This window comes from Dinoponera quadriceps, unplaced genomic scaffold (assembly GCF_001313825.1).
Source record: "Dinoponera quadriceps isolate SergipeBrazil2010 unplaced genomic scaffold, ASM131382v1 scaffold777, whole genome shotgun sequence".
Classification (NCBI taxonomy): Eukaryota; Metazoa; Arthropoda; class Insecta; order Hymenoptera; family Formicidae; genus Dinoponera; species Dinoponera quadriceps.
In genome coordinates this window covers 2213651-2233222 of record NW_014555488.1, presented here as the reverse complement: position 1 = coordinate 2233222, position 19572 = coordinate 2213651, and the positions used below count along the sequence as shown (strand labels likewise).

General features: G+C 46.9%; 1 protein-coding gene across 2 annotated transcripts in view; it reads left to right on the top strand.

The window, feature by feature from the left end:
- Positions 1-19572, top strand: part of LOC106744415 (bifunctional heparan sulfate N-deacetylase/N-sulfotransferase) — a 155595-nt gene that overhangs the window by 60847 nt on the left and 75176 nt on the right. For both annotated transcript variants that reach the window (XM_014619172.1, XM_014619171.1), the window contains exon 3: positions 429-2355. In XM_014619172.1, coding sequence (XP_014474658.1) covers positions 2189-2355 — 167 coding nt within the window. In that variant the 5' untranslated portion in view covers positions 429-2188. The remainder of the gene's footprint in view (positions 1-428; positions 2356-19572) is intronic.

Sequence of the window (19572 nt, the reverse complement as noted above, 5' to 3'; positions counted from 1 at the left end):
CGCTACGACCGTAACACGCTCGATTAATTGGAGTTGTTGCGCGCCGTAATCGTCTCTGGCCGCTGTTGTTTAATCGTCCCGAGATGACTCGCGAGCGAGCGCGTGTCATCCCTTTTTGCGCCGTTATCCCCACGAGCGATTGATACATTATCTATATCGATTTATAATTTTAGATTAATTGTACGGCAGAAAAAGAAACCGCCGACGGGCGCGCCCGTATTTTCCGAGCCATAAATTTCCACGGCGCGATAGGTCATATTTTTCAAACGTATATATTAATAACCGCCGAAATACGTTTAGATATTTTTGCACGGCCGGACGGGCCAGTGAAACATCGCATCGTCGAGAACAAGTATCACCGTAGCTCCGTAATGGTGCCTCTTTTCACGGTTTTCCTAATTCTCTCCTCTCTGTCTGGATTGTTACAGAAGGTGTCATGGGATGCGCGGTTTTCTCCGCCGCCGCGCGGAAAGGGTCGTCGACGGGAGGAGATAAACTCCGAAGATTGTTTCGTGTAGGAAGCGCCGCGCCTGTACATCGTTCCTAATTGACAGATAGAAGAGAGAAAGGGATAGAGGTAGGGCGGAAGAGAGAGAAAGAGAGAAGGACGCCGACGGAAGACTAGGAACGGGAATGAGAAGAGGGGCGGCGGGGGAAGACGGGGAAAGACGCGGAGCAACGTTCGAAATTTACGAGTGAGCCGGTTTGCTTGCACGTCGCGCAGGGTCCAAGGTGGCGTCTAGGGGCGGTCGTGCCGCCGTAACAAATGGTCCAGCCGTGAACCGGCTCGCCGTGCAACGACACCGGAAGCAGGCGGCAGCTATCCAGCCAGCGAGGATCCGCAAGAATTCGAGCACGCGGATGTGAGGTCGCTCGAGCTCGCTCTCGTCCTCCGCTTGTCGCTGCGCCCGCGCACGTGGCGAATTGTTGTCTCGGGGCCGCCCGCGCGAACGCCCGAAGGACAACTCGCACAGCTCGTTTCGCAGACGTCGCCCGGGGACAACATGAACCTGAATCGTCGACGACGAGACGGCGCCGCGCCCTTCGCCACGTCGTTCGCGTGCTCATGAGAGAGAGAGAGAGAGAACGCGATTTTCCACTCGACGAGGATGACGACGAGGTTTCGCCGCGCCACTCGGTGTCGCCGAGGTTTCCGAGAGGCTTGACTCCACCACCGGCGCAATCCAGCCCAGATGGGTTAAAAGCCGCGGTCGCGATTGACAGCGCGTGCTGCTTGTGAAATGGCGATCGCACCGCGCTCTCGAAAGTGCAACAAGTGGTGTCCAGATCCTCGATGCTGAGACGTCATCGATGTTACTCGACAGACGGAGGACGACGAGGGGACTTGATCCGGGACCGATCAGGTTCGCGATCGGAGCACTCGAGCTGGAGGAGGAGCAGGATCGCCCGTGTTTCCCAGGAGGGACGTGCTGTGCGCGAGCCCGCCCGCTCGCGATGCCGGCGGGATTAAGCGTCTAATGAACTCTGAATCCGTTTCGAACACAACCGTCTCGAAATTTCTTCGTTAGGACTAGACCCTCGGCCTCGGAGCTAAGTAGATTTACCTCATCGGGGCGAAACGAGTCTCGGCTCGGGCTGCCGAGAGTCGAGGAGGCCCCGATGCTGTTCGTTAACCTTATCAAAGGCCACTTCACTGACCGAGGGATCGACGCGGCGCGAAGAATCTCGACGACCGAGTGTAGCCCCGAGCTGGGATTTTAGCTCGATTCCCGATCGCCGGCCGCTCCTGTCCGTCGCTGCTCAAGGACGTGTCCCCGCTTTGCTGCGAAATTGCGCAGGGATCAAGGGGGATCTTAATTCACACACGGTGACTCGTCCAGAATGAAGAAGAGCGCCGCCGCGGTATCAACGTGTCTGAAAGAATACAGCGCGACCCAATGCTGCGCGCGGACGCCCGGCGGAAGAATTCGGCTGCGAGTTCACGGCGACGGCAGCGTTCAATGCTGAGCGAACGGAGGAGGAGACACTTGCCGAGAATCGATGACGACGACGACGACGACGAGGACGATTCTTGGTGCTGCAACCGGATCTCTCGCGTTCGCGCGGATCCGCTGAATAGCGTAACGCGCCGCGGGCAAACACGCCGGCTGACACGCTCAAGGACCACGCGATAATCCGCAAGGCGGTTGTCGCATCCGCAGAGACGACGTCGAATGAGACGATAGTGATGAAGATATCCGCGAGCGAAGGTGGCGTTCCTCTATTAGGCGCCGTCGGTCCGCGCTGCGTCGTCAAGCAGGCGACGGTGAAGCGGTGCGTCGCGGCGCTTCTCATCATCTCCATCATCAGTATATTCTACTACACGCATTACATCATCAGCAGTCCGTTCTCCAGGTGAGTCTAGTTGTCGCGTCTACGATCCTTTATTTATTTATTTATTCAATTAACGAAAGGAAAAAAGATTATAATGGCTCCGTTAACCTTCCTGGTCGAAATATTTTTCATCCATGAACGGTCGCAAATATCTCTCACAGATACATTAATTTTCCCATTATTTTCCTCCGCTTCTTGAAACAATTTCTCTTTCTTCGCTTGGCCAACGGGCGCTAAAGTACGTGAAAAACAATGGAGAAAAGTGAGAGCAAAGGAAGCTTTATAGCCGAATGTATTTAAGTGCGATACGACTAACGGAATTACGACTAACGGAAGGTTAAAAACAAAGGTTTTAGTGATGTTAAATATTAATATTATCAATATCAATATTTAATATTATTCTAATACGTGTTAAATATTGATACTATATTAAATCAATATTAATATGTCTGCGAATAGATGAAGCTTGACTATATATCGACGCACGTACTGGGTAATTTTTCATCTTGCACACGCGGAGAATAAATGTTTACTAAGCGAATTCTTTATTCCCGATTTATATAGTCCTGTATTTACCAATACCAGAAATATTTTTGATTCCATATTGATATAAGAAGTATTAATCATTTCTATTCGCTTACGCAAGCATGAGAATTATCCGATGTGTGCGTCAATATAAGGGTCAAATTTTAACCTCTCGCAGACATTAATATTAATTTAATAATGCCAATATTAAGTAAGTATTAGAATAGTATTATAATATTAATATTGATAATATTAATATTTAATAGCACTAAAACATATATGATAAAACTGTATCTTCCCGCATACATATTAATATTGATAATATTAATATTTAATATTATCAATATAATAACTATATAACTAAAACGCATTCGTATTTTGGATCTTAATAAATAGGCCTATTGAATATGCTTGAAGTACGGAGCGATCTTCAAGCGAAAAATTTTTTTTTTAAGTTTAACCTAAGTAAAAGAACACAGATGTGCAAGAAGCAATAAAATTGTGCAAAATGTATCGATGTTAACACAAATAAAGAAGAAAATGGAAAATATTGCGCGCGCGAACCTAAATTAAAATGCCTGCCTCGATGGTTTGTGCAAACAAATGACAGTAGCTTTACACTCTGTTGAACGATACATTTTAGAAAAAAAGTAGTTTGTTGAAAACAAATATCCCGAAGACCTCTATAATAGACTAAGTCCAAGCGCGCACACTCAACCACAAAGATAAAAATTTCTGCCAAAGATCTGAGCATTCTGCACAAGCAAAAGATAATACTTTTGTATTTTATCGAATGTCCCTGACTACAAAAAAAATAGTTAATCACTAGAACCCGCAAGCTCACCGTTTACCACTGCGTTGAAAACTGCGCGCATATAGTCTTTTTTTGTTTTTCTTATTCATTTTTTGTTAATATCGACACATTTTGCACCGTTCTATTATTTTTTCTATATCTTTGTGTTTCTAGTGGGGTTACATTTGAAAAAAAATTGTTAATTTTCGCTCGAATATCTCTCCAAACTTCAACCATACGTCCATTAATCTTTCTTTATTTATTTACTTGTTTATTTAACTAATGGAAAAAATGTCCATATCGGTTATGCGATATCGACTCGTGCGCGTTTGGATTTCATCCCGATCACACATTTACCTTCTAAGCCATGACTTTCATCTGACTATCCATCCACTTTATTTTACTAAAGTAGTGGAAATTTTTCATATTTTAGATTATACGTATAAACAGACTGGGTTTAAAACCGAACAAGGACAGACAGGTCCAATTTAGAATCAATCGCAGATATTGCGTGCGAATATGATTTAAACCGTGGGAAGATGTTAATATTTGAACATACGTATTTTCCTATTAATTTTTCAGTTATTATTCGATGACAAATTGCACGGGTGAATATTGATATTGGAAATTCTGTTCATCGATTAATTTAATTAGAGTTTGGTGAAAGCCGTTTTATATTTCGCCGGAACTCAAAATTTATCTTCTTTTCGTTCAAAACTCACGAACAATATATTACTTTAGCCGCAAAATCATACGTTTCGGTGATTTCGCATGATAAATATACAAATACATACGCCAGAAGAACTCGGATTTTTACGTCGTGCGGTGCACTCTGCGAGTCAGAGTCCAGCCCGCCGTTTTCTGGGTCCGGAAACACCATAAACAGCGTAATGCCTAATTGGCACGAGGTTCTTGCACGCGACATCTGCCGCGTCTGAAACTTCGGCCGGGCTCTTTTTGCCCAATAACCCATCGCCTTTGAAAAAACGGCGGTTGTACCGGCGTTTCTTCGGATTGTTGTTGACTCCTAAGTTTCGGCGCGACCGTTGACTCGGTCGCGGATGATCGCGGCAATGTAAAGCGAAGCTATGGGCGCGCGCGCGGTTACGTAGTAATAGCGGAATTACATCAATAATAAACTCAGAGAGATAAGTGCGGTGCAGTAACGGTATTGCGGTAATAGCGCGCAAACGCAACGGATGTTATTCAACGGAATATGCCGCGTAAGTGAATTTAATACCGAGGGAGAAAGAGAGGAAGAGAGAGAGGAGAGAGGGGAGACTGTCAGTATTAAGCTGTGAGATGAGGTGAGTCGTTTGGCGAAAAGTGAAGTAGACTGGCGACACTTTTAATTACTTTGTATGTAATCAAGAGAGGCAAAAGCAGACCAATTAGGGCCGCGAGTTAGCTGACCATCGCGTCGGCTAGTTCGTAACTCTGAAATTGCGTGGTCGCGTGCAACGTCGCTACTAATGGCAGGGCATCTTCCGCGAGGAATCCCCGTGCATTCGCGCGTCATAGGCTATTTGCCTTGATGTCTTTTTTTTGCGAGGCGGTGACGGGGAAAAGTGGATGTGCAATGTGAATGTAAACGAACGGACACGATTGACGGCTAGTCACGGAAGATATTCTGTTATTACACGCGTACTACGGAATGAGTGTATCGTAGGAAACGTGATAATTATTTTATTTCTTGTATTTTAAAGGGATTCCTTTATCCTTTTTTTTTTTTTTTTGATAATATTAACACTTGTTCCCGAACTTGAAGTTCGAAAACGAGATGTCTCGCGCTAATATCGGTATTATTAACAAAAGAACAGTAATGATGCTGCCGATAATGAGCAATAATGAGTATACACATACATATACACATACTCACGCACCTGCGACATCCTGATCTCAATAACACTCGAGATAATTGCAAGCTGTTTTTTATCGAACTGCCGTCACGACACGAATATCGGCGCAGATAATAAACAAAAGAAGAAGCGTGTAGAGAGTTTATTGCAATTTCGCGCAGAGGAAATGAACACAGCGTGCGACAAAAATGTTTGCGTAAAACAATTTTTGCTGATGCAGAAACGCTGGAAGGGTATCAAAGCGCATTAATCTAACTTAGCCGCCGGCGTATTTTCGTGTCGCGGAGTAATAAAATATTTTTGTCACGCAGGTAACACACCGTCCATTATACATAAAAAAAAAAAATATATATATATATATACACGCGGCTCTTATCAAGAAAATCGCGTACAGGGAAATGTTATTAATTGCTTTTGATAATCAGGAATAATAAGAGATGTATGAAATTATCATTATGGCTTACACTAGAGAACATTTCGTATGCCTAATTATTATATGTCGCGTGTCGTACGTAATCAAGCTCGAAGCATCGAATTAGAATTCGCCATTTGCAAGAACCAGAACGTTTTTCCTCGCATTTCTTCCCTCTGTTGCCCGCCGTTCCGACTGTGCGCGAATTTTTCGTCGATTTTTGAGTTCCGTTCGGGAAACGAAGTCAAAGCTTTCCGACCAGTTTTAAAAGGCACGGCCGAATTCACGTACGCGAGCGAAACGGAAGACACGGGCTTTGATCGTTCATTTGGCAAACGAACGGCGCGCAAACGAAGATACTCGGGAATTTTAGTAAATAGATCTCTTCTACCGTTGTAGAAACTAAACGGGTATCCGGGAGCTCGTATGCAGAAAGCCCGGGGAGTAACTCGCGCAAGGACGAAATAGTTTGTGGACTCAGCAAATTGGCAGGTACCCTCGGTCTTAGAGACGATCCAATTTAAATCAGATACGAGAACGAGAGAGAGAGAGAGAGAGAGAGTAATACGAATATGCGCGTGTTTCGGTATAACATGCATATGTATGGTAGCGACGTATGTATTTCTCCGTAATATAATTAGTCCGATTCCAGTTTTCTTCGATATTCCGGCAATCCCACGATGCCCGTCGGGCAGGGAAGTAAATTCACAGTTAATTAGAGAAGACGAATATCCGCCTCGACGAGCCCCAGCGAGATGCTCCTTCCATCTCTACGCGCATTCAATCTGTCTCCGCGCGATAGCGTCGACGTGAGAGCGCTACGGTGCGTTTATCAAAATATATCGCGATAACGATTACACGGCGCTTGCGAGACACAGTAACCAAAATGGTGTGTATCGCATGACCGACGGGCGCGCTCATATTTCCGAAAGTGCGGGAATTATATTCGCTGCCGATGTTTTAGTCATTACGTACACGCGAAGTTTCGCGCATTTCCTCTCCCCCCCTCTCTCTCTCTCTCTCTCGTTTCCTTTTTCCCCGCGCGCGAATCGAAGTAATTAAAGTATAATTTCCCGCGTGTTACGGGGCCCGATCTCGTTGTCGAGTGAGAGCTTAACAAGTTTTCTTCGGGAAGTAATCCGACAAGGGAAGTACTCCGAGAACCGATCCCTTCCGGACGTCGCTTACGTCAGAGGAAAGTTCGGGATATATTTTTCATCGTGACAGTGCTGCCAAGTTGCAAACAGTTTCGAGAATGTAAACCGCGCGTTTACACGAGCGGCAAGCGAAGAGCAAGCTTCCCACATCTCTCTCTCTCTCTCTGTTACCCGCGGCTACAATTTACCCGGTTGCAATACTAACGGACGTATCTGTTACCATAAAATATTCGTTACAATCCTGCGCGACGCGCTTCATATTGGCGAGAGAGAAGCCCGGGTGTAGGTCGAGATATATGACTTGTTACTACGATACGCCCGGTGTATATCCCGGAGACCAAGAGACCGCGCATAAATCCTCCCGGTCCACGCACGCGGCCATCGAGTTAAATGATAATACCGTGATCTTACGCGGATCAATCTTAATAGATAACCCCGCGGCGCGCGGAATTCTGTAACCGATCGTAGCGCCGCGAGTATCCGCCCCTGTCGTCAATCATGGAGGCTAATACACCGGCGGCGGACATTGACGTGTAATTTCACATCTATACTGGCGGGCTTCATAACCATCCCTGTGTATAATCGCGGACCGGGTAATCCCGAGCGGCGAACGTACGATATCGCCGGGGATAGAGCGTGCTTCCGAGACACCGGTTCCGAGGCATCGGTATTTATAATTACTCACGCTGATCTGGATAAGACGAGTCGGACTACGCGCGATTTATTGCAAACGGCTACGAGAGATCGGCACGGATTGATCGTCCAATAACAGTCCGTCCCGTCGTTCGTCTACGTCGGATTACGCGCGCGCCGGATTCCGCGATTTTGAGCCTCGCGTCAACATCTCGATGCACGAGAATCCCCCCGGGGGGGGATATAATTTTGGAGAAACTACTATATGCACGGCGTCTCCGCATCGACATGCCGAAGATGTACGTGCCGACGTGGAACGTGTGTCGCACGTTCGCTATTTTCACCGTGTGGAAAATTCTTTAAGATCCGAACGAACGCGCGTCATCCGCATCCTCGGGGCATGTATTAGCGAGCGACGATGTCGCCGCGCGCCGTCGCCGCGATAAAACGCATTATCACGCTGGCAGTAACAAATTAACGGAAACTGCGACGACGACGCACTCGCGACGGCAATTTTAGATCGTTCGTAGGATTCTGCCTCGTGGCGCGCGATAGTGTCAGCTGTCGCAGCGTCTGCAGAGCTATGCATCGCCGTTTTTGTGCCGGCGTTATCGCGCGATAAATCGTTGTTTTACATTTTGGACAGTGACGCGTAAAAGCTATTTAAAGTAGGATGCTGAGACACAAAGGGGGAGCAGGAAATTTATCGTTAACGGTGCTCGCGATGCTCCCCCCCCCCCCCCCNCCCCCCCGTTCTCTCTCTTTTTTTCGGCGCGTCGCAACGCAGCAGCAACGCGAGTCTTTTTCACGAGGGGATGAAATATCTCACGGACTTCCGTCGGTTGCAGCTCGTTGACAAAAAAAAACACGTTCATCTCCGCGGAATAATTCTTTCGCCAATTTAATTCAACGACTCACGATTACACCGTCATCGCGTGCGATACGAGCGTGTCAACGGTGGCTGAGAGAAAGATAGAGAGAGAGAGAGAGAGAGAGAGAGAGAGAGAGAGAGAGAGAAAAAGAGAGAGTCGCTACGATTGATATACCGTCGCGCAGAATTGCTAAACGCGAGCGCGTATGTACACACGAGCAAAAGGCGGAAGCGCATTCACGATCGGGAAGCGCACGCAGGCCGCGAGTCTACTACACCGCTGTTACCATTACTACCACCACCACCACCACAACCTCTCTGCAACTACTCTCTGGTAAGACGAGAACCAATCGGCTGGTCTATGCCGCGACGCGAACCGTGCCGTGCACCGGGGAAAGAGAAGCGCATTCCCTGTCGTGGGACGTGAAATGCAACCGGATGCTTGTCGCACGCCCAATCAGCGTCAATTCAAACCGCTCTCTCTCTCTCTCTCTTTCTGCCTCTCGATCGGCCTTTACGTTGGCGCTAAGCTTCCCACACACAGGCACACACGCACGCAATTCCTTCTTACCGCCTAGCCACACGCCTTTTGCATGATGCACGTTTCACGACGTGGTGCTTGTTGCGTCTTGCTCTTGAACCTCGCCGGACCTCGACTGGAAAAATTGCCGAGCGCGATAAAGCACGTTTCTGCTCTCTCGCGAATCGCGTTTTATATCGATCGCTCTTGCGATGCGGACTTGGTCGTTCATAATGTCGACTGGCAGTTCCATACGTGTACGATCTGCACAATCGTGAACGTTGTCCAATTCCCTAAGCATAGTGATGCATCGGAAATTTCGAATTAGGTGCATCATTTTTAAATATTCGTGCATCATGACTGCCGTTTTGGAGTATCCTTATCGGCTCACAAATAATCAATAATCACGATGCGCGATTATTCGAAAATGATTCTGCAAATTCGAAATCTCCAATATTTCTCTTTATTAAATTATAAAACTTTTTTCGTTTTTCGAAAAAATCCATCCATCTCCGCCTGTATTAAAGTGTGTATTTGTGCAAAAAGGATTTTTAATTCAGTGCAGGCAATAACGAGTATAGTACTGGTAATAAATTTGCGGTAAAACAGGAGACTACAGGATCTCCTTAATATGGAATATTGGTATTTGCCAGTCAGTGTGTATTCCCGTATAGCATAAATGTTTAAAAGAGATTCTAAAAACGCCCCACAGATGGAATGTCTTTGAAACATCTTTAGCGTGTCTTTTAATAAACACTTGTGCTATGTAGATTATAAGGATCGCGTGAAATTTGATCGCTGTAACGAATCCTCCGATGACATCCGCGTAAACGTTAACTTAATTTCCGAACTTGGCGACGCCGCAAATTACGAAAGCAGACTTATAGTCCGGCTTACAATCTGAAATTAACTAATTAAATTGCGAACACCGCGAGAGCTCCGTCGACGCGGCGGCCGGTATCACGGATATCAAGGATAGAGTTTGTTCAACGTCGCGATGAATTATTCATCGCGTTTATTCGCCTGTGGAGTCCCGATTATTTTTAGCAATTGTCTTCGCGAAATAGTATCGAGCTATGGAAATTTGGCTCGCGAATTTCTTCCGTAGAGAAAGAAAGAGGGTTTCTCGCGAAATTTATTCGGACATCGGCTCGAGTTCAACACTCCCGCGGCCCGGCGTGTCCTTGATTCCGGGGCTCTTCGATATTAATCCTTCCGTATTCTTCTGCCGGGGCTGTCGTGTAGAAACAGCTACGCTCGTCCGCTCCGTCGTTGGCAAACATAGCAGCCGGAGATAATTCCGTTCGATCCTTAATAAGGAAGAATAACATTCTCTCTCGCCGAGATCGCGTGTTCGTGTCGTAATTAAATCATTAATCGACGACTATTAGAAATCTCTCGATACCCCGTTGACCGAGTGGAGAACGATTTCTGTGTTTCCGCGCGGAAAAAAAAGAATCGCCAACGGGATCCGTGGAATGGCGACTGTGTTCGCGAAAGATTACGGAGAACTGGAAAGTTTGAGGAGCCGGGGACAATATACCGGCCGAACAAACATAATTTTCGACGTATCTCCGATTTCGATGCTTGTTTTCCCAACAGGGCAATATATCGTGGAAGAAAGTAATATAACGCACGACTTTGCCCACGAAGGATAATCGCGAGAGACGACGACGTCGACGACAACGGAGGAGGATCTTTCGGTTTATCGACTCCCGAGGCCACATCGGGGAGTGGTCGCGATGGGAGTCACATTCGATGTTTACTCTCGCGACAATCCGGCCATCGGTAAACCATAGAGACCGTCTCACAGAATTCTGAAAAATTGTCTTTGACTCTGGAAAGGCCGCCATTTCCAACTAGTATTCAAGTCCACTGCGCTAAGACCCAAGTCTCAGTGCCTTTATCATGTCTGTTTGTTCAGAAAATTATATTCTGTCAGCGATTTAACTATTCAAATGTCTAATACTCGCGCCTGTGTCGCTAGCAACAAAGGAAAATGCCGTGGCAATGTTTATTTCATCTTTCCGCTATGTACTCTTTCCCCGCGTTTCCCGCTTAATATCCACATATAAAGAAGTCACCGTAAAACTTGTTAAAAACGAGTAGAGATGATTAGACGATAATCGTTACTCGATATTTTGCCTGAAGATCCTGCAAAATACTGGGGAGGTTATAAAACATTATCTCTTGTATCTACCGAAACTGCGTTAAAATATTATATATGATGGTCTTCCGTGGCCGCAGAGGAAATAGTTTCAGTTATAAATAATATTGTGACAGATAAAAAGAGCAGACTAACAAGCCCTCATATTAATGAAATTAATTTTTTCAGCTATTCTATTTTAGCCAAGAAAATATATATAAACAACACATTTATTGTATTAAAACATATATTTAATCTTCTAATTGTTCTTATTCATGATAATTATACAAAATTTTGACACAAGATCCAGATATTGTAGTTGTATCTTGTATCAGGATTTCTTGTATCAGCTTGTACCAGGAATATTCGAGGGAGAGAGAGAAAGATTTTATTCGATTTTATTCAATATATATATATATAATATAATATTCATTCATATTCGATAAATGAATAATTTAAAAAATGACAAATATATTCCATATCCGATATTTTCACGCGATATTGACATAGGAGCGAGCACGAACAATAGACGCCAAAAATAAACGAAACTAACCAATTATCTGCCTTCTAAAAAGTCTTTCGTGCCGATATCTGGTATTGTCCATCGATATCGTTGCGCGCGAACAAGATTAATCTCCGTTAAATTCAATAAAGTTATTCTCACACGGAAAAAAGGATTTTGCTGCCGCAGCCAATCATGGTTTAGCTAGATACGGTTTGCTGCTGTAGCGAAAAATTTATTGCCGCAACGAGAACTTTAGTCACTGTTGCTAGGTGTATAGATACCTAACATACGTCTACTGCAACCAAACTTGTAGGTGTCCATACACTAGCTGAATCTTCGTTGTAACATATGGATACTTGCAAGTTTAGCTATAGTAGACATGTATCAGGCATGGCATCTACACACCCAGCAACAGTAACCAAAGTTCTAGTTGCAGCGACAAATTTCCAGCTACAGCAGCAAAACGTCTTCAACCAAACCATAATTAGCTGCGCCAGTAAGATTTTTTTTCCGAGCAATGGCCGCAAAATCCGTAATTAAACACTTACGTCTATCTCGAACATTGTTATTCCTATCCACCACTTGGGAAAAGTTCGGCAAAGTCACGGCATTCCCATAACTATTAAAGAGAGAAAATATCACACCGAAATGAAAGTGGCTTAGGGTCATTCCCTCTTCCCTCCTCCCTTCCCGTCTTTTCAGGAGTAATTCTCCAGATGCGTGCTTTCCGTTCTCCACCACGTTATCCGGCACATTATTTATCGCGATGCAAAACACGCTGCTGTATTAATAACCATAAACTCCCGTTGCACGACGATCGATAACAGCACACAAAACGGACGAATGTAGTGACGTATAAATATCAGCGGTATTGTTCACGCAAGTGCATTTAATGTACGTCCGTCCGTCCGAATACTTCGCACGCATCAATATTACATAGCGAGGTTAACGGATCTCCGCGTTAATTCGCGTTTTCCTTCTCCTGCACGTCATTTTCTTACTATGCCCGCTCAACAGACACTCTCCATTTCCACGCACGACTGCACCCGGTGGCTAGCTCTCGCGTCCGTCGTACGAAATTCTGGCAAGGCGACATTTCGCAGACGGCATCGTGCGGTAATTGCCAGCTCGACGGCGAAAGAAAGGAGGGAAAAAAGGGGGGGCAAGGGAGAGAAACGGAGCGTGTGTCCGCGTAACTCGCGGCGTAATTTCACGGGTCCTCCGCGATGCATCGCCTTTTTATCCCTCCGTGCACCAGCAGCGGCGCCCGCGTTGCGCGTACGGGAGGAGGTGGTATACGTGCATCGGCCTGGCGAAGAGGAAAAGCAGGAAAGACCGGGGTGCGGTCTCATTAGCGTTGGTAACGGTCGGGCAAAAACTCGAGGAGCACTCCACCGAGCGGTCGGTCCGTCCGTCCGTTCGAAAGACGAAGAAGAGAGCCCGCCGTCGCCATTGCCGCCGCCACCTACCGGAATTTAATCGGTGATCTCGTGAATACGCACGTGCATCGCACTGAAGGACGCCGGATAAAAAGGCCTCGCAATTACGGCGAGTTAAATGGAAAGCCCAGTCGTGAGCGCAGCCGTGTCGGTTCCGCTGGAGATCGCGCGCGCTAATCGCGATCGCGAAGTCGAGCGATCGCGGGGGAAGCACGTGCGCGCACGCGAAAAACAGAGAGAGAGAGAGAGAGAGAGATCATTAGTGCCAGAAATTCCGCGATTTGTGAGAGACATTCATTCAAGAACGAATCATCCATGTAGGAAAGTGTACAACAAGCGCGCAATGCGTGCGTTAGATCGTAAAACGTGCCAATTAATCGCGATGGTGACAACGCCTTAATCGCGTTGCGTTACGCGTCTCCTCGTTATCTCCAGTTGTGTTTCCTGCGTTTGTTGGATCGTCCCGCGACGTGGAACGACTAGAGACACTTTGATTAAGTATCTCAGCCACTCGAACAAAATAAATACTCCAATTGCGCGACAGTCACGCGAACATTGTCCCTTTCATCGAATAAAATTGCTCTGCCCCTTTGTTCCTTTCTATCAGTAAAATATCTCCATCTGATCAGAGTTGTCTGATTATTGGCAAAGATCAAAGCGATCTCGATCTTCACGGTACTTCCCGGAGTGACATTTTACATCGCGAGAAAAGTACCTCTACTTGAATCCCGATCGTATTTTCTCTCTCTCTCTCTCTCTCTCTCTCTCTCTCTCTCTCTGAATTCAAAGATGCATTCTATTCATTATTCTTAGAGTGTGGCAATCTCAATCACTGATTAGAAAAATCAGTTCATTAAGTATTTAGTGGCCGTTAGAGCTGGGAAATCTCAATAACTGAATTAGAAGAATCAGCTTATTAAATATTTCATTATTTATAGTCAGCTATTTAAATATCATTTTGTATAATAGAATAGCTGTCTGCTTCGACGTAGATATTCTATCTTATATCTGGATTGGTTTTCTGTTTTTATATGTATTTGAACTAATGCTTGCTCGCGTGATGTTTCCTGCCATAATAATAATATTGTACACTATGTATATTCGTCCAGCGTGCATTATCTTTGTGTTGATTTTCCAACATGCGTACATGTATATGTCGACATGTGTGTGTACTTACGTATATATCAAATGCGTACGTGTGCCTTTGATATGCTCGCCTACGGAGATTCTATTCAAGTCAGTTGTATCATAATTTGCGTTTTGAATATTCGAATATTCCTTACATATATATATATATATATTTAATGTTAGCGCTTTTGAGGGGAACTTAAATAATGCTTACTTTCTCTCTCCCTCTCTTTTTCTCTCTCTTTCCCTCTCGACGACGGTATCGATTTTCAACACGACAAGGGCTAGGAAATGATTCCTACCTGGAGCGAGACGGACGTGACGGAACACGCGACGTCTCGCTCGCACGTGAACCTAATTAAGCGCGTTAATTCAACGGCGACAACGAGTCGCCGATGCCGACCGCTAAATAATACGCGTCACGCGACCCTATCACAAATCGTCGCGCATTCCGGTCTGGACCGCGACACAATGTGCTATGCATATCCAGGCCATTAACATTATCCTGTTGCTTTCGGGGGTGCGCGCGTGAGAAGCGACCCTAATTCTGTCAATCCTGAGGACGGCCTCCCCGGTACCCCGGTGATGTCGTGCCGCTTGCTGGTGCTGATGGTGGCGGTGGTGGTGGTGTGTGCCCGGCGATGTTAACTCGTAATTCTCATCGATTCCGGTGTAAATATACCCGGAGCATGTATACGGCCGTGCAGGATTTCCGTTACGCTAGATATACCGCGCGCAACACGAATCCGCCGAGGAACGGCGGCGGGCTGAGGCGTACGAATCCCCCCCCAGTTGGAGGGCGGGAGGGAGATGATACGTGCGTACACGCGACAGTCGAAACACGAAATGCGGTTCGCGAGGGCGAGCCGATAACCCTCCCCCCTTCTCCCTCCCTCGAAGAATTAATAGCTGCGCGAGTATCGGAGGAGTTGCACCGTCGATATCACCCGGGGGGTTGGTGGGTACGCGCTCGAAAAGTACGTATTGCCTACACACGGCTCCATGCGCAGTGTCTGCGTGCACGATGGAGTCGTTTTTCCGCCGGGAATTAGCAAACACAGTCTGTACACGGGCCTTGATACCGGCTGTCTCGCGAATAGCGTTACGAAGAGGAGAAACGAGGTTCCCACTCGATTGCGAAGAGAGCGAGAGAGTGTGCGTTCCGCGGCTACATCGAGGATCGCGGATAATGGATACGACCGCTGGAAACGATTAGGGGATCGCTTCTTTCGCGCGTGTCCGCGTCACCCGATGGATATTTCGAGCGTCGGATACTTCCGGTCATGATTGCTTATTATTCTGCGAACCGGCAAGGATAGCAGTCGTGACGCACGAATATTCATAAACAATGCGCGTGATTCGAAATTTTCGATATCACTATGCCTAGGGAATGGGACTCTATTGATGCACGACACTGTACCATTTCTTAGACTGAAACTTTTCGCTATCACATAATTCTTAACCTTTCACATGTATACATGTAAGAAATGTTGAAACTATTACAATTAAAATCATTATATTGGAATCTTATCATAACAAGATTATCATATAATTATATATAATCATTATATCGTTAGAAGCGCTACAACTAGAGTTACTTCAACGATTTTCTTTACGCGTTTTGTATAAAACTAAAAGTCATGTGACTCTTCGTCTAAGGAGTAAAACAGTACGCCGACCATACACTGGTCTCCTAATATCGCGATGTGCCAGAAACGGCACAGGCTTGTCCGTCGAGCGGCTACGGGGTGTTTCATAAGAGCGGCGATCCTGTATTCGATTTTAGCCGCATCAGCCGGTGCCCGTGTATAAAACAAGATCCTGCCGATGACACGGAAGGTCTCGCCGTGGCAGCGGTGGCGACCGTTAATCTCATCCACTCGCAACATGTGATCAGACGCATCTACCGGGCGACAATCGGTGTGATAGCCTGCCAAGCTCACGGCCAGTCCTCGATCCCGGCTGAGCGTGCGCACGTACACACCGCGCGGCACCTATAACGCGCCCGTTATTGCGCTGGGATGGTTCGGATTTCGATGAATTAGCCATAGAATGTGACGCGATCGCGGCCACTGAACAATGTACACTCTCTCGCGATATCCACGTATATCGGTCCCGGTGCCTCATTCAAAACGCCCGCGATACCCTTGTAGGCCGACCGACGTGCGAGCGTACGGTGGTGTACAGTGCACCGATACCTAATATCTCGCCGCAAGCCGCGCGTGCCTCAAAGAGGGACGATGATTTCACCTACGATAGGTCGGTCGTCGAACGTAACACAAGCAGGATCGCCTTTAAGGCTTCGCGTCGGCCACTGCGGAAACGAGAAATCGCGTGAAATGCATTCCCTCTCTCTCTCTCTCTCTCTCTCGCGACGTATATCCGAGCGGTTTTCCTTCATGCATTCATCGTTGCACTGACGGAAAATTTCACCTTAAGATTCAATCGCGAAAAATTGCTCGGTCTCGCGAATCCTGCGCGCAACTTTTTTCCTCCCCGTAACTGCGATATTCAGCAATCCGGCGGTGAGTCGAAATCGAGCATCGCGATATATCGTAGTTTATGAACTCCAGAAGCTACCAACAGCTCAGCGAAGACCGGAATTCTCTCTCTCTCTCTCTCTTCCAACAGAGTCAGTTGCTCCCAACACGGAAGGTTGGGGTCTTCGCGCATCAACGAGCCTCCGCTCGTCCTAGCCGGCGGTTTCGCCGGCGAACTTTGCTTCGCGCGACACGCGCCGTGCGAATCGCGATCGATAGGCGAAAAACGCCGCTTTCGCGAAGAACTCTCGCGCGCAATCATCATTAATAAGAGTCGGCGTGCGAGATCGGAGAAGTGGCCGTCAGCGTTATCTCGCGACGTGCAATTCGTTTCTGAAGGGCGTGGCGCGCCGCTAGATCCCCATGAATTAACCCCTCGGACGTCGCACAAATCTTCCGCCCGCTGTGTCGCTGTTATTCTCCATATACTTGCGTGTCGGTGGCCCTCATACACTCCTGTTCAGCTCGTCGAGATGTTATACCGTGTCCCATTTAACGTACGTGGCATCTGATACTCGTTGCGGCCGACACACAACCGCACGTTCGCGCACACACCACCGTGTGTGCGTGTAGTGTGTGAGTGTGTGCACGTGCACACGTTGCAGAAGCTCCTCTCGTATCAGGGGCTCTCGCCCACGCGCACCCACACGCTCAGCCGCATATTAACGCAGCTGGCGGAGGAGTGAACTTAATATACATGTTAAAAGACTCGCGCGCTCAGAGATATGCGGGAGAGCGTGTCCCGACGTGCGGTCGCAAAGGCAGACGCTAATCACGTGTTTAATCATACCGCGTCTCGAAATTAACGCGAGAACGTATCGAGACACCTTGCAAAGGGAGTGAACCGATACGATGGAGCCCTTTACCGGCTGCGCGCACACGTTAGTTCACGCCCTGCCTGATGGGTGAACTATTTGCGGCCTCGGCAGCCTCGCTGGGACACGCCGGGAAACGGACTTGGAAACTCGTCGATGTCCGCGTGAGGAAAAACGTGAAGGGCTGACGAAAGCTCCGGGTCGAGGTTCGGGCGGAGAAAATATGCGACGAGCTTGTCGACAGGATTCGCGTTCGCTTCTCGCATCAAAGATCCACAGCCTCGATAACCGGAGCGTTTGAAGGCGGTCGGAAACCATCGGGACATTCGGTAATGCGCGGAATTTGCGGTAAAGGAAGGAGGAAAAACGATATCGATAGTATGTGGACGTTGACGTGTGTAGCGTTACAATTTTGTATGTCGATTGTATACATCCAGCCTGTAATTAAGGTTGTCATCTCTCTCTCGGTTTTTCGCCCGGAGTTTCCGGACGAAAGAGAGAATCTCCGGACCAATGCGGCGCAAAATATAAACGATTGAAATTAAATGAATTGCGATATGAAATGCAAAGACTTATTATAAATATATGAATATTCGGTAATATGACGTTTATAGAAATATGAATTCAAAGCGAAGACTATAATAATAACAATTACTTGGTTGATCGCTACAAATAAAGGAAAAGAAAATAACAGGAACATTATTGAAGAACGCCAAAGTAAAAAGAGAACTGTAGAAATGTTGATTTTGTCAGAAGATGAATAGCGAACACATGTTGACAATATAATATGCCAAGTGTGATACATATTTAACGTCGGGAACAACGGTGAGTTCAGTGTCTTAATAATAATAAATGAGAAATATTTCGAGTTCGGTGTATCATATTATTATTATTATCAACATACCCTCTTTTTCTTATAGAGAGACTCCATCTTGCCGGGCGAGTGGACACATTAGCAACTTTGCCTGTAGTGCGGGTAAATTAATTCAATTCGATAATCGCGCGATAGCCTCGAGCAGTTTCAGAGAGTTGATACGCGATACCGATCTCTCTCCCATAATAATCGGTAACGCGTCGAATCGACGTAACGAAAGAGCGTGTTACATCGATACCGTCGATACGACATCCCACATTCTCAGACGGCAAATTCGTTCCAGCGACAATGTACGACGCGATATAAGTCATGTCGCGCATTGGGGAGCTGGTGAATGTATCGGTATCGGTATCGCCGTGGAAAACACAGCGCACCGCTGGATTTCTTCGCTCTCTTGGTTCTCTCTCTCTCTCTCCCTCCCTCCCTCTTCCTCTCTTTCGCTCTGCTTCTCTCTGAAAGCCGAGTCCAGGTGATTTCTCGTCGAACGTCCCCTTCTTCGCTGGCCGGCGTGTCGGGGTAAAGGGTTCGTTCCGAGGCGCGTTCGCGAGAGCTCGCGCGTCCACGGTAGCGATAAAAACGAGTTTTACGCGAGAAGAATCGGCGAAGACACAAAGGGGAAGACAGCAGCGATATGTTTCGAATTGTGTGGAGTTGATATACAGCATGCTCGGATATAGAAGGACGCAAACGGGGGTGGAAGGAAGGCCCGGTGGACGGACAGATGCCGTTGGTAACTCCGGAGCAGAATGGGCGCCAATAATTCTTTGTGCCCAAGTGGAGCGCTCCGTGTGGATAGAGATACATACGACACACCGTTCGTCGCATGTGTATGTGTTTGTTTATGTTTATGTGTATATTGTGCGCGTGGATCTAGGTGCACGCGCTCCATGTACGTATATAAATTGTATCTCTCCCGGTGCATCATGGTTGACCGATTGCACTCTATTGATTAGGATTCCAATTATTGGAGACGCGGCCCGCGTTGTGTTTCTATTTCTCCGCTTTCCGTTTTCGAGACCTT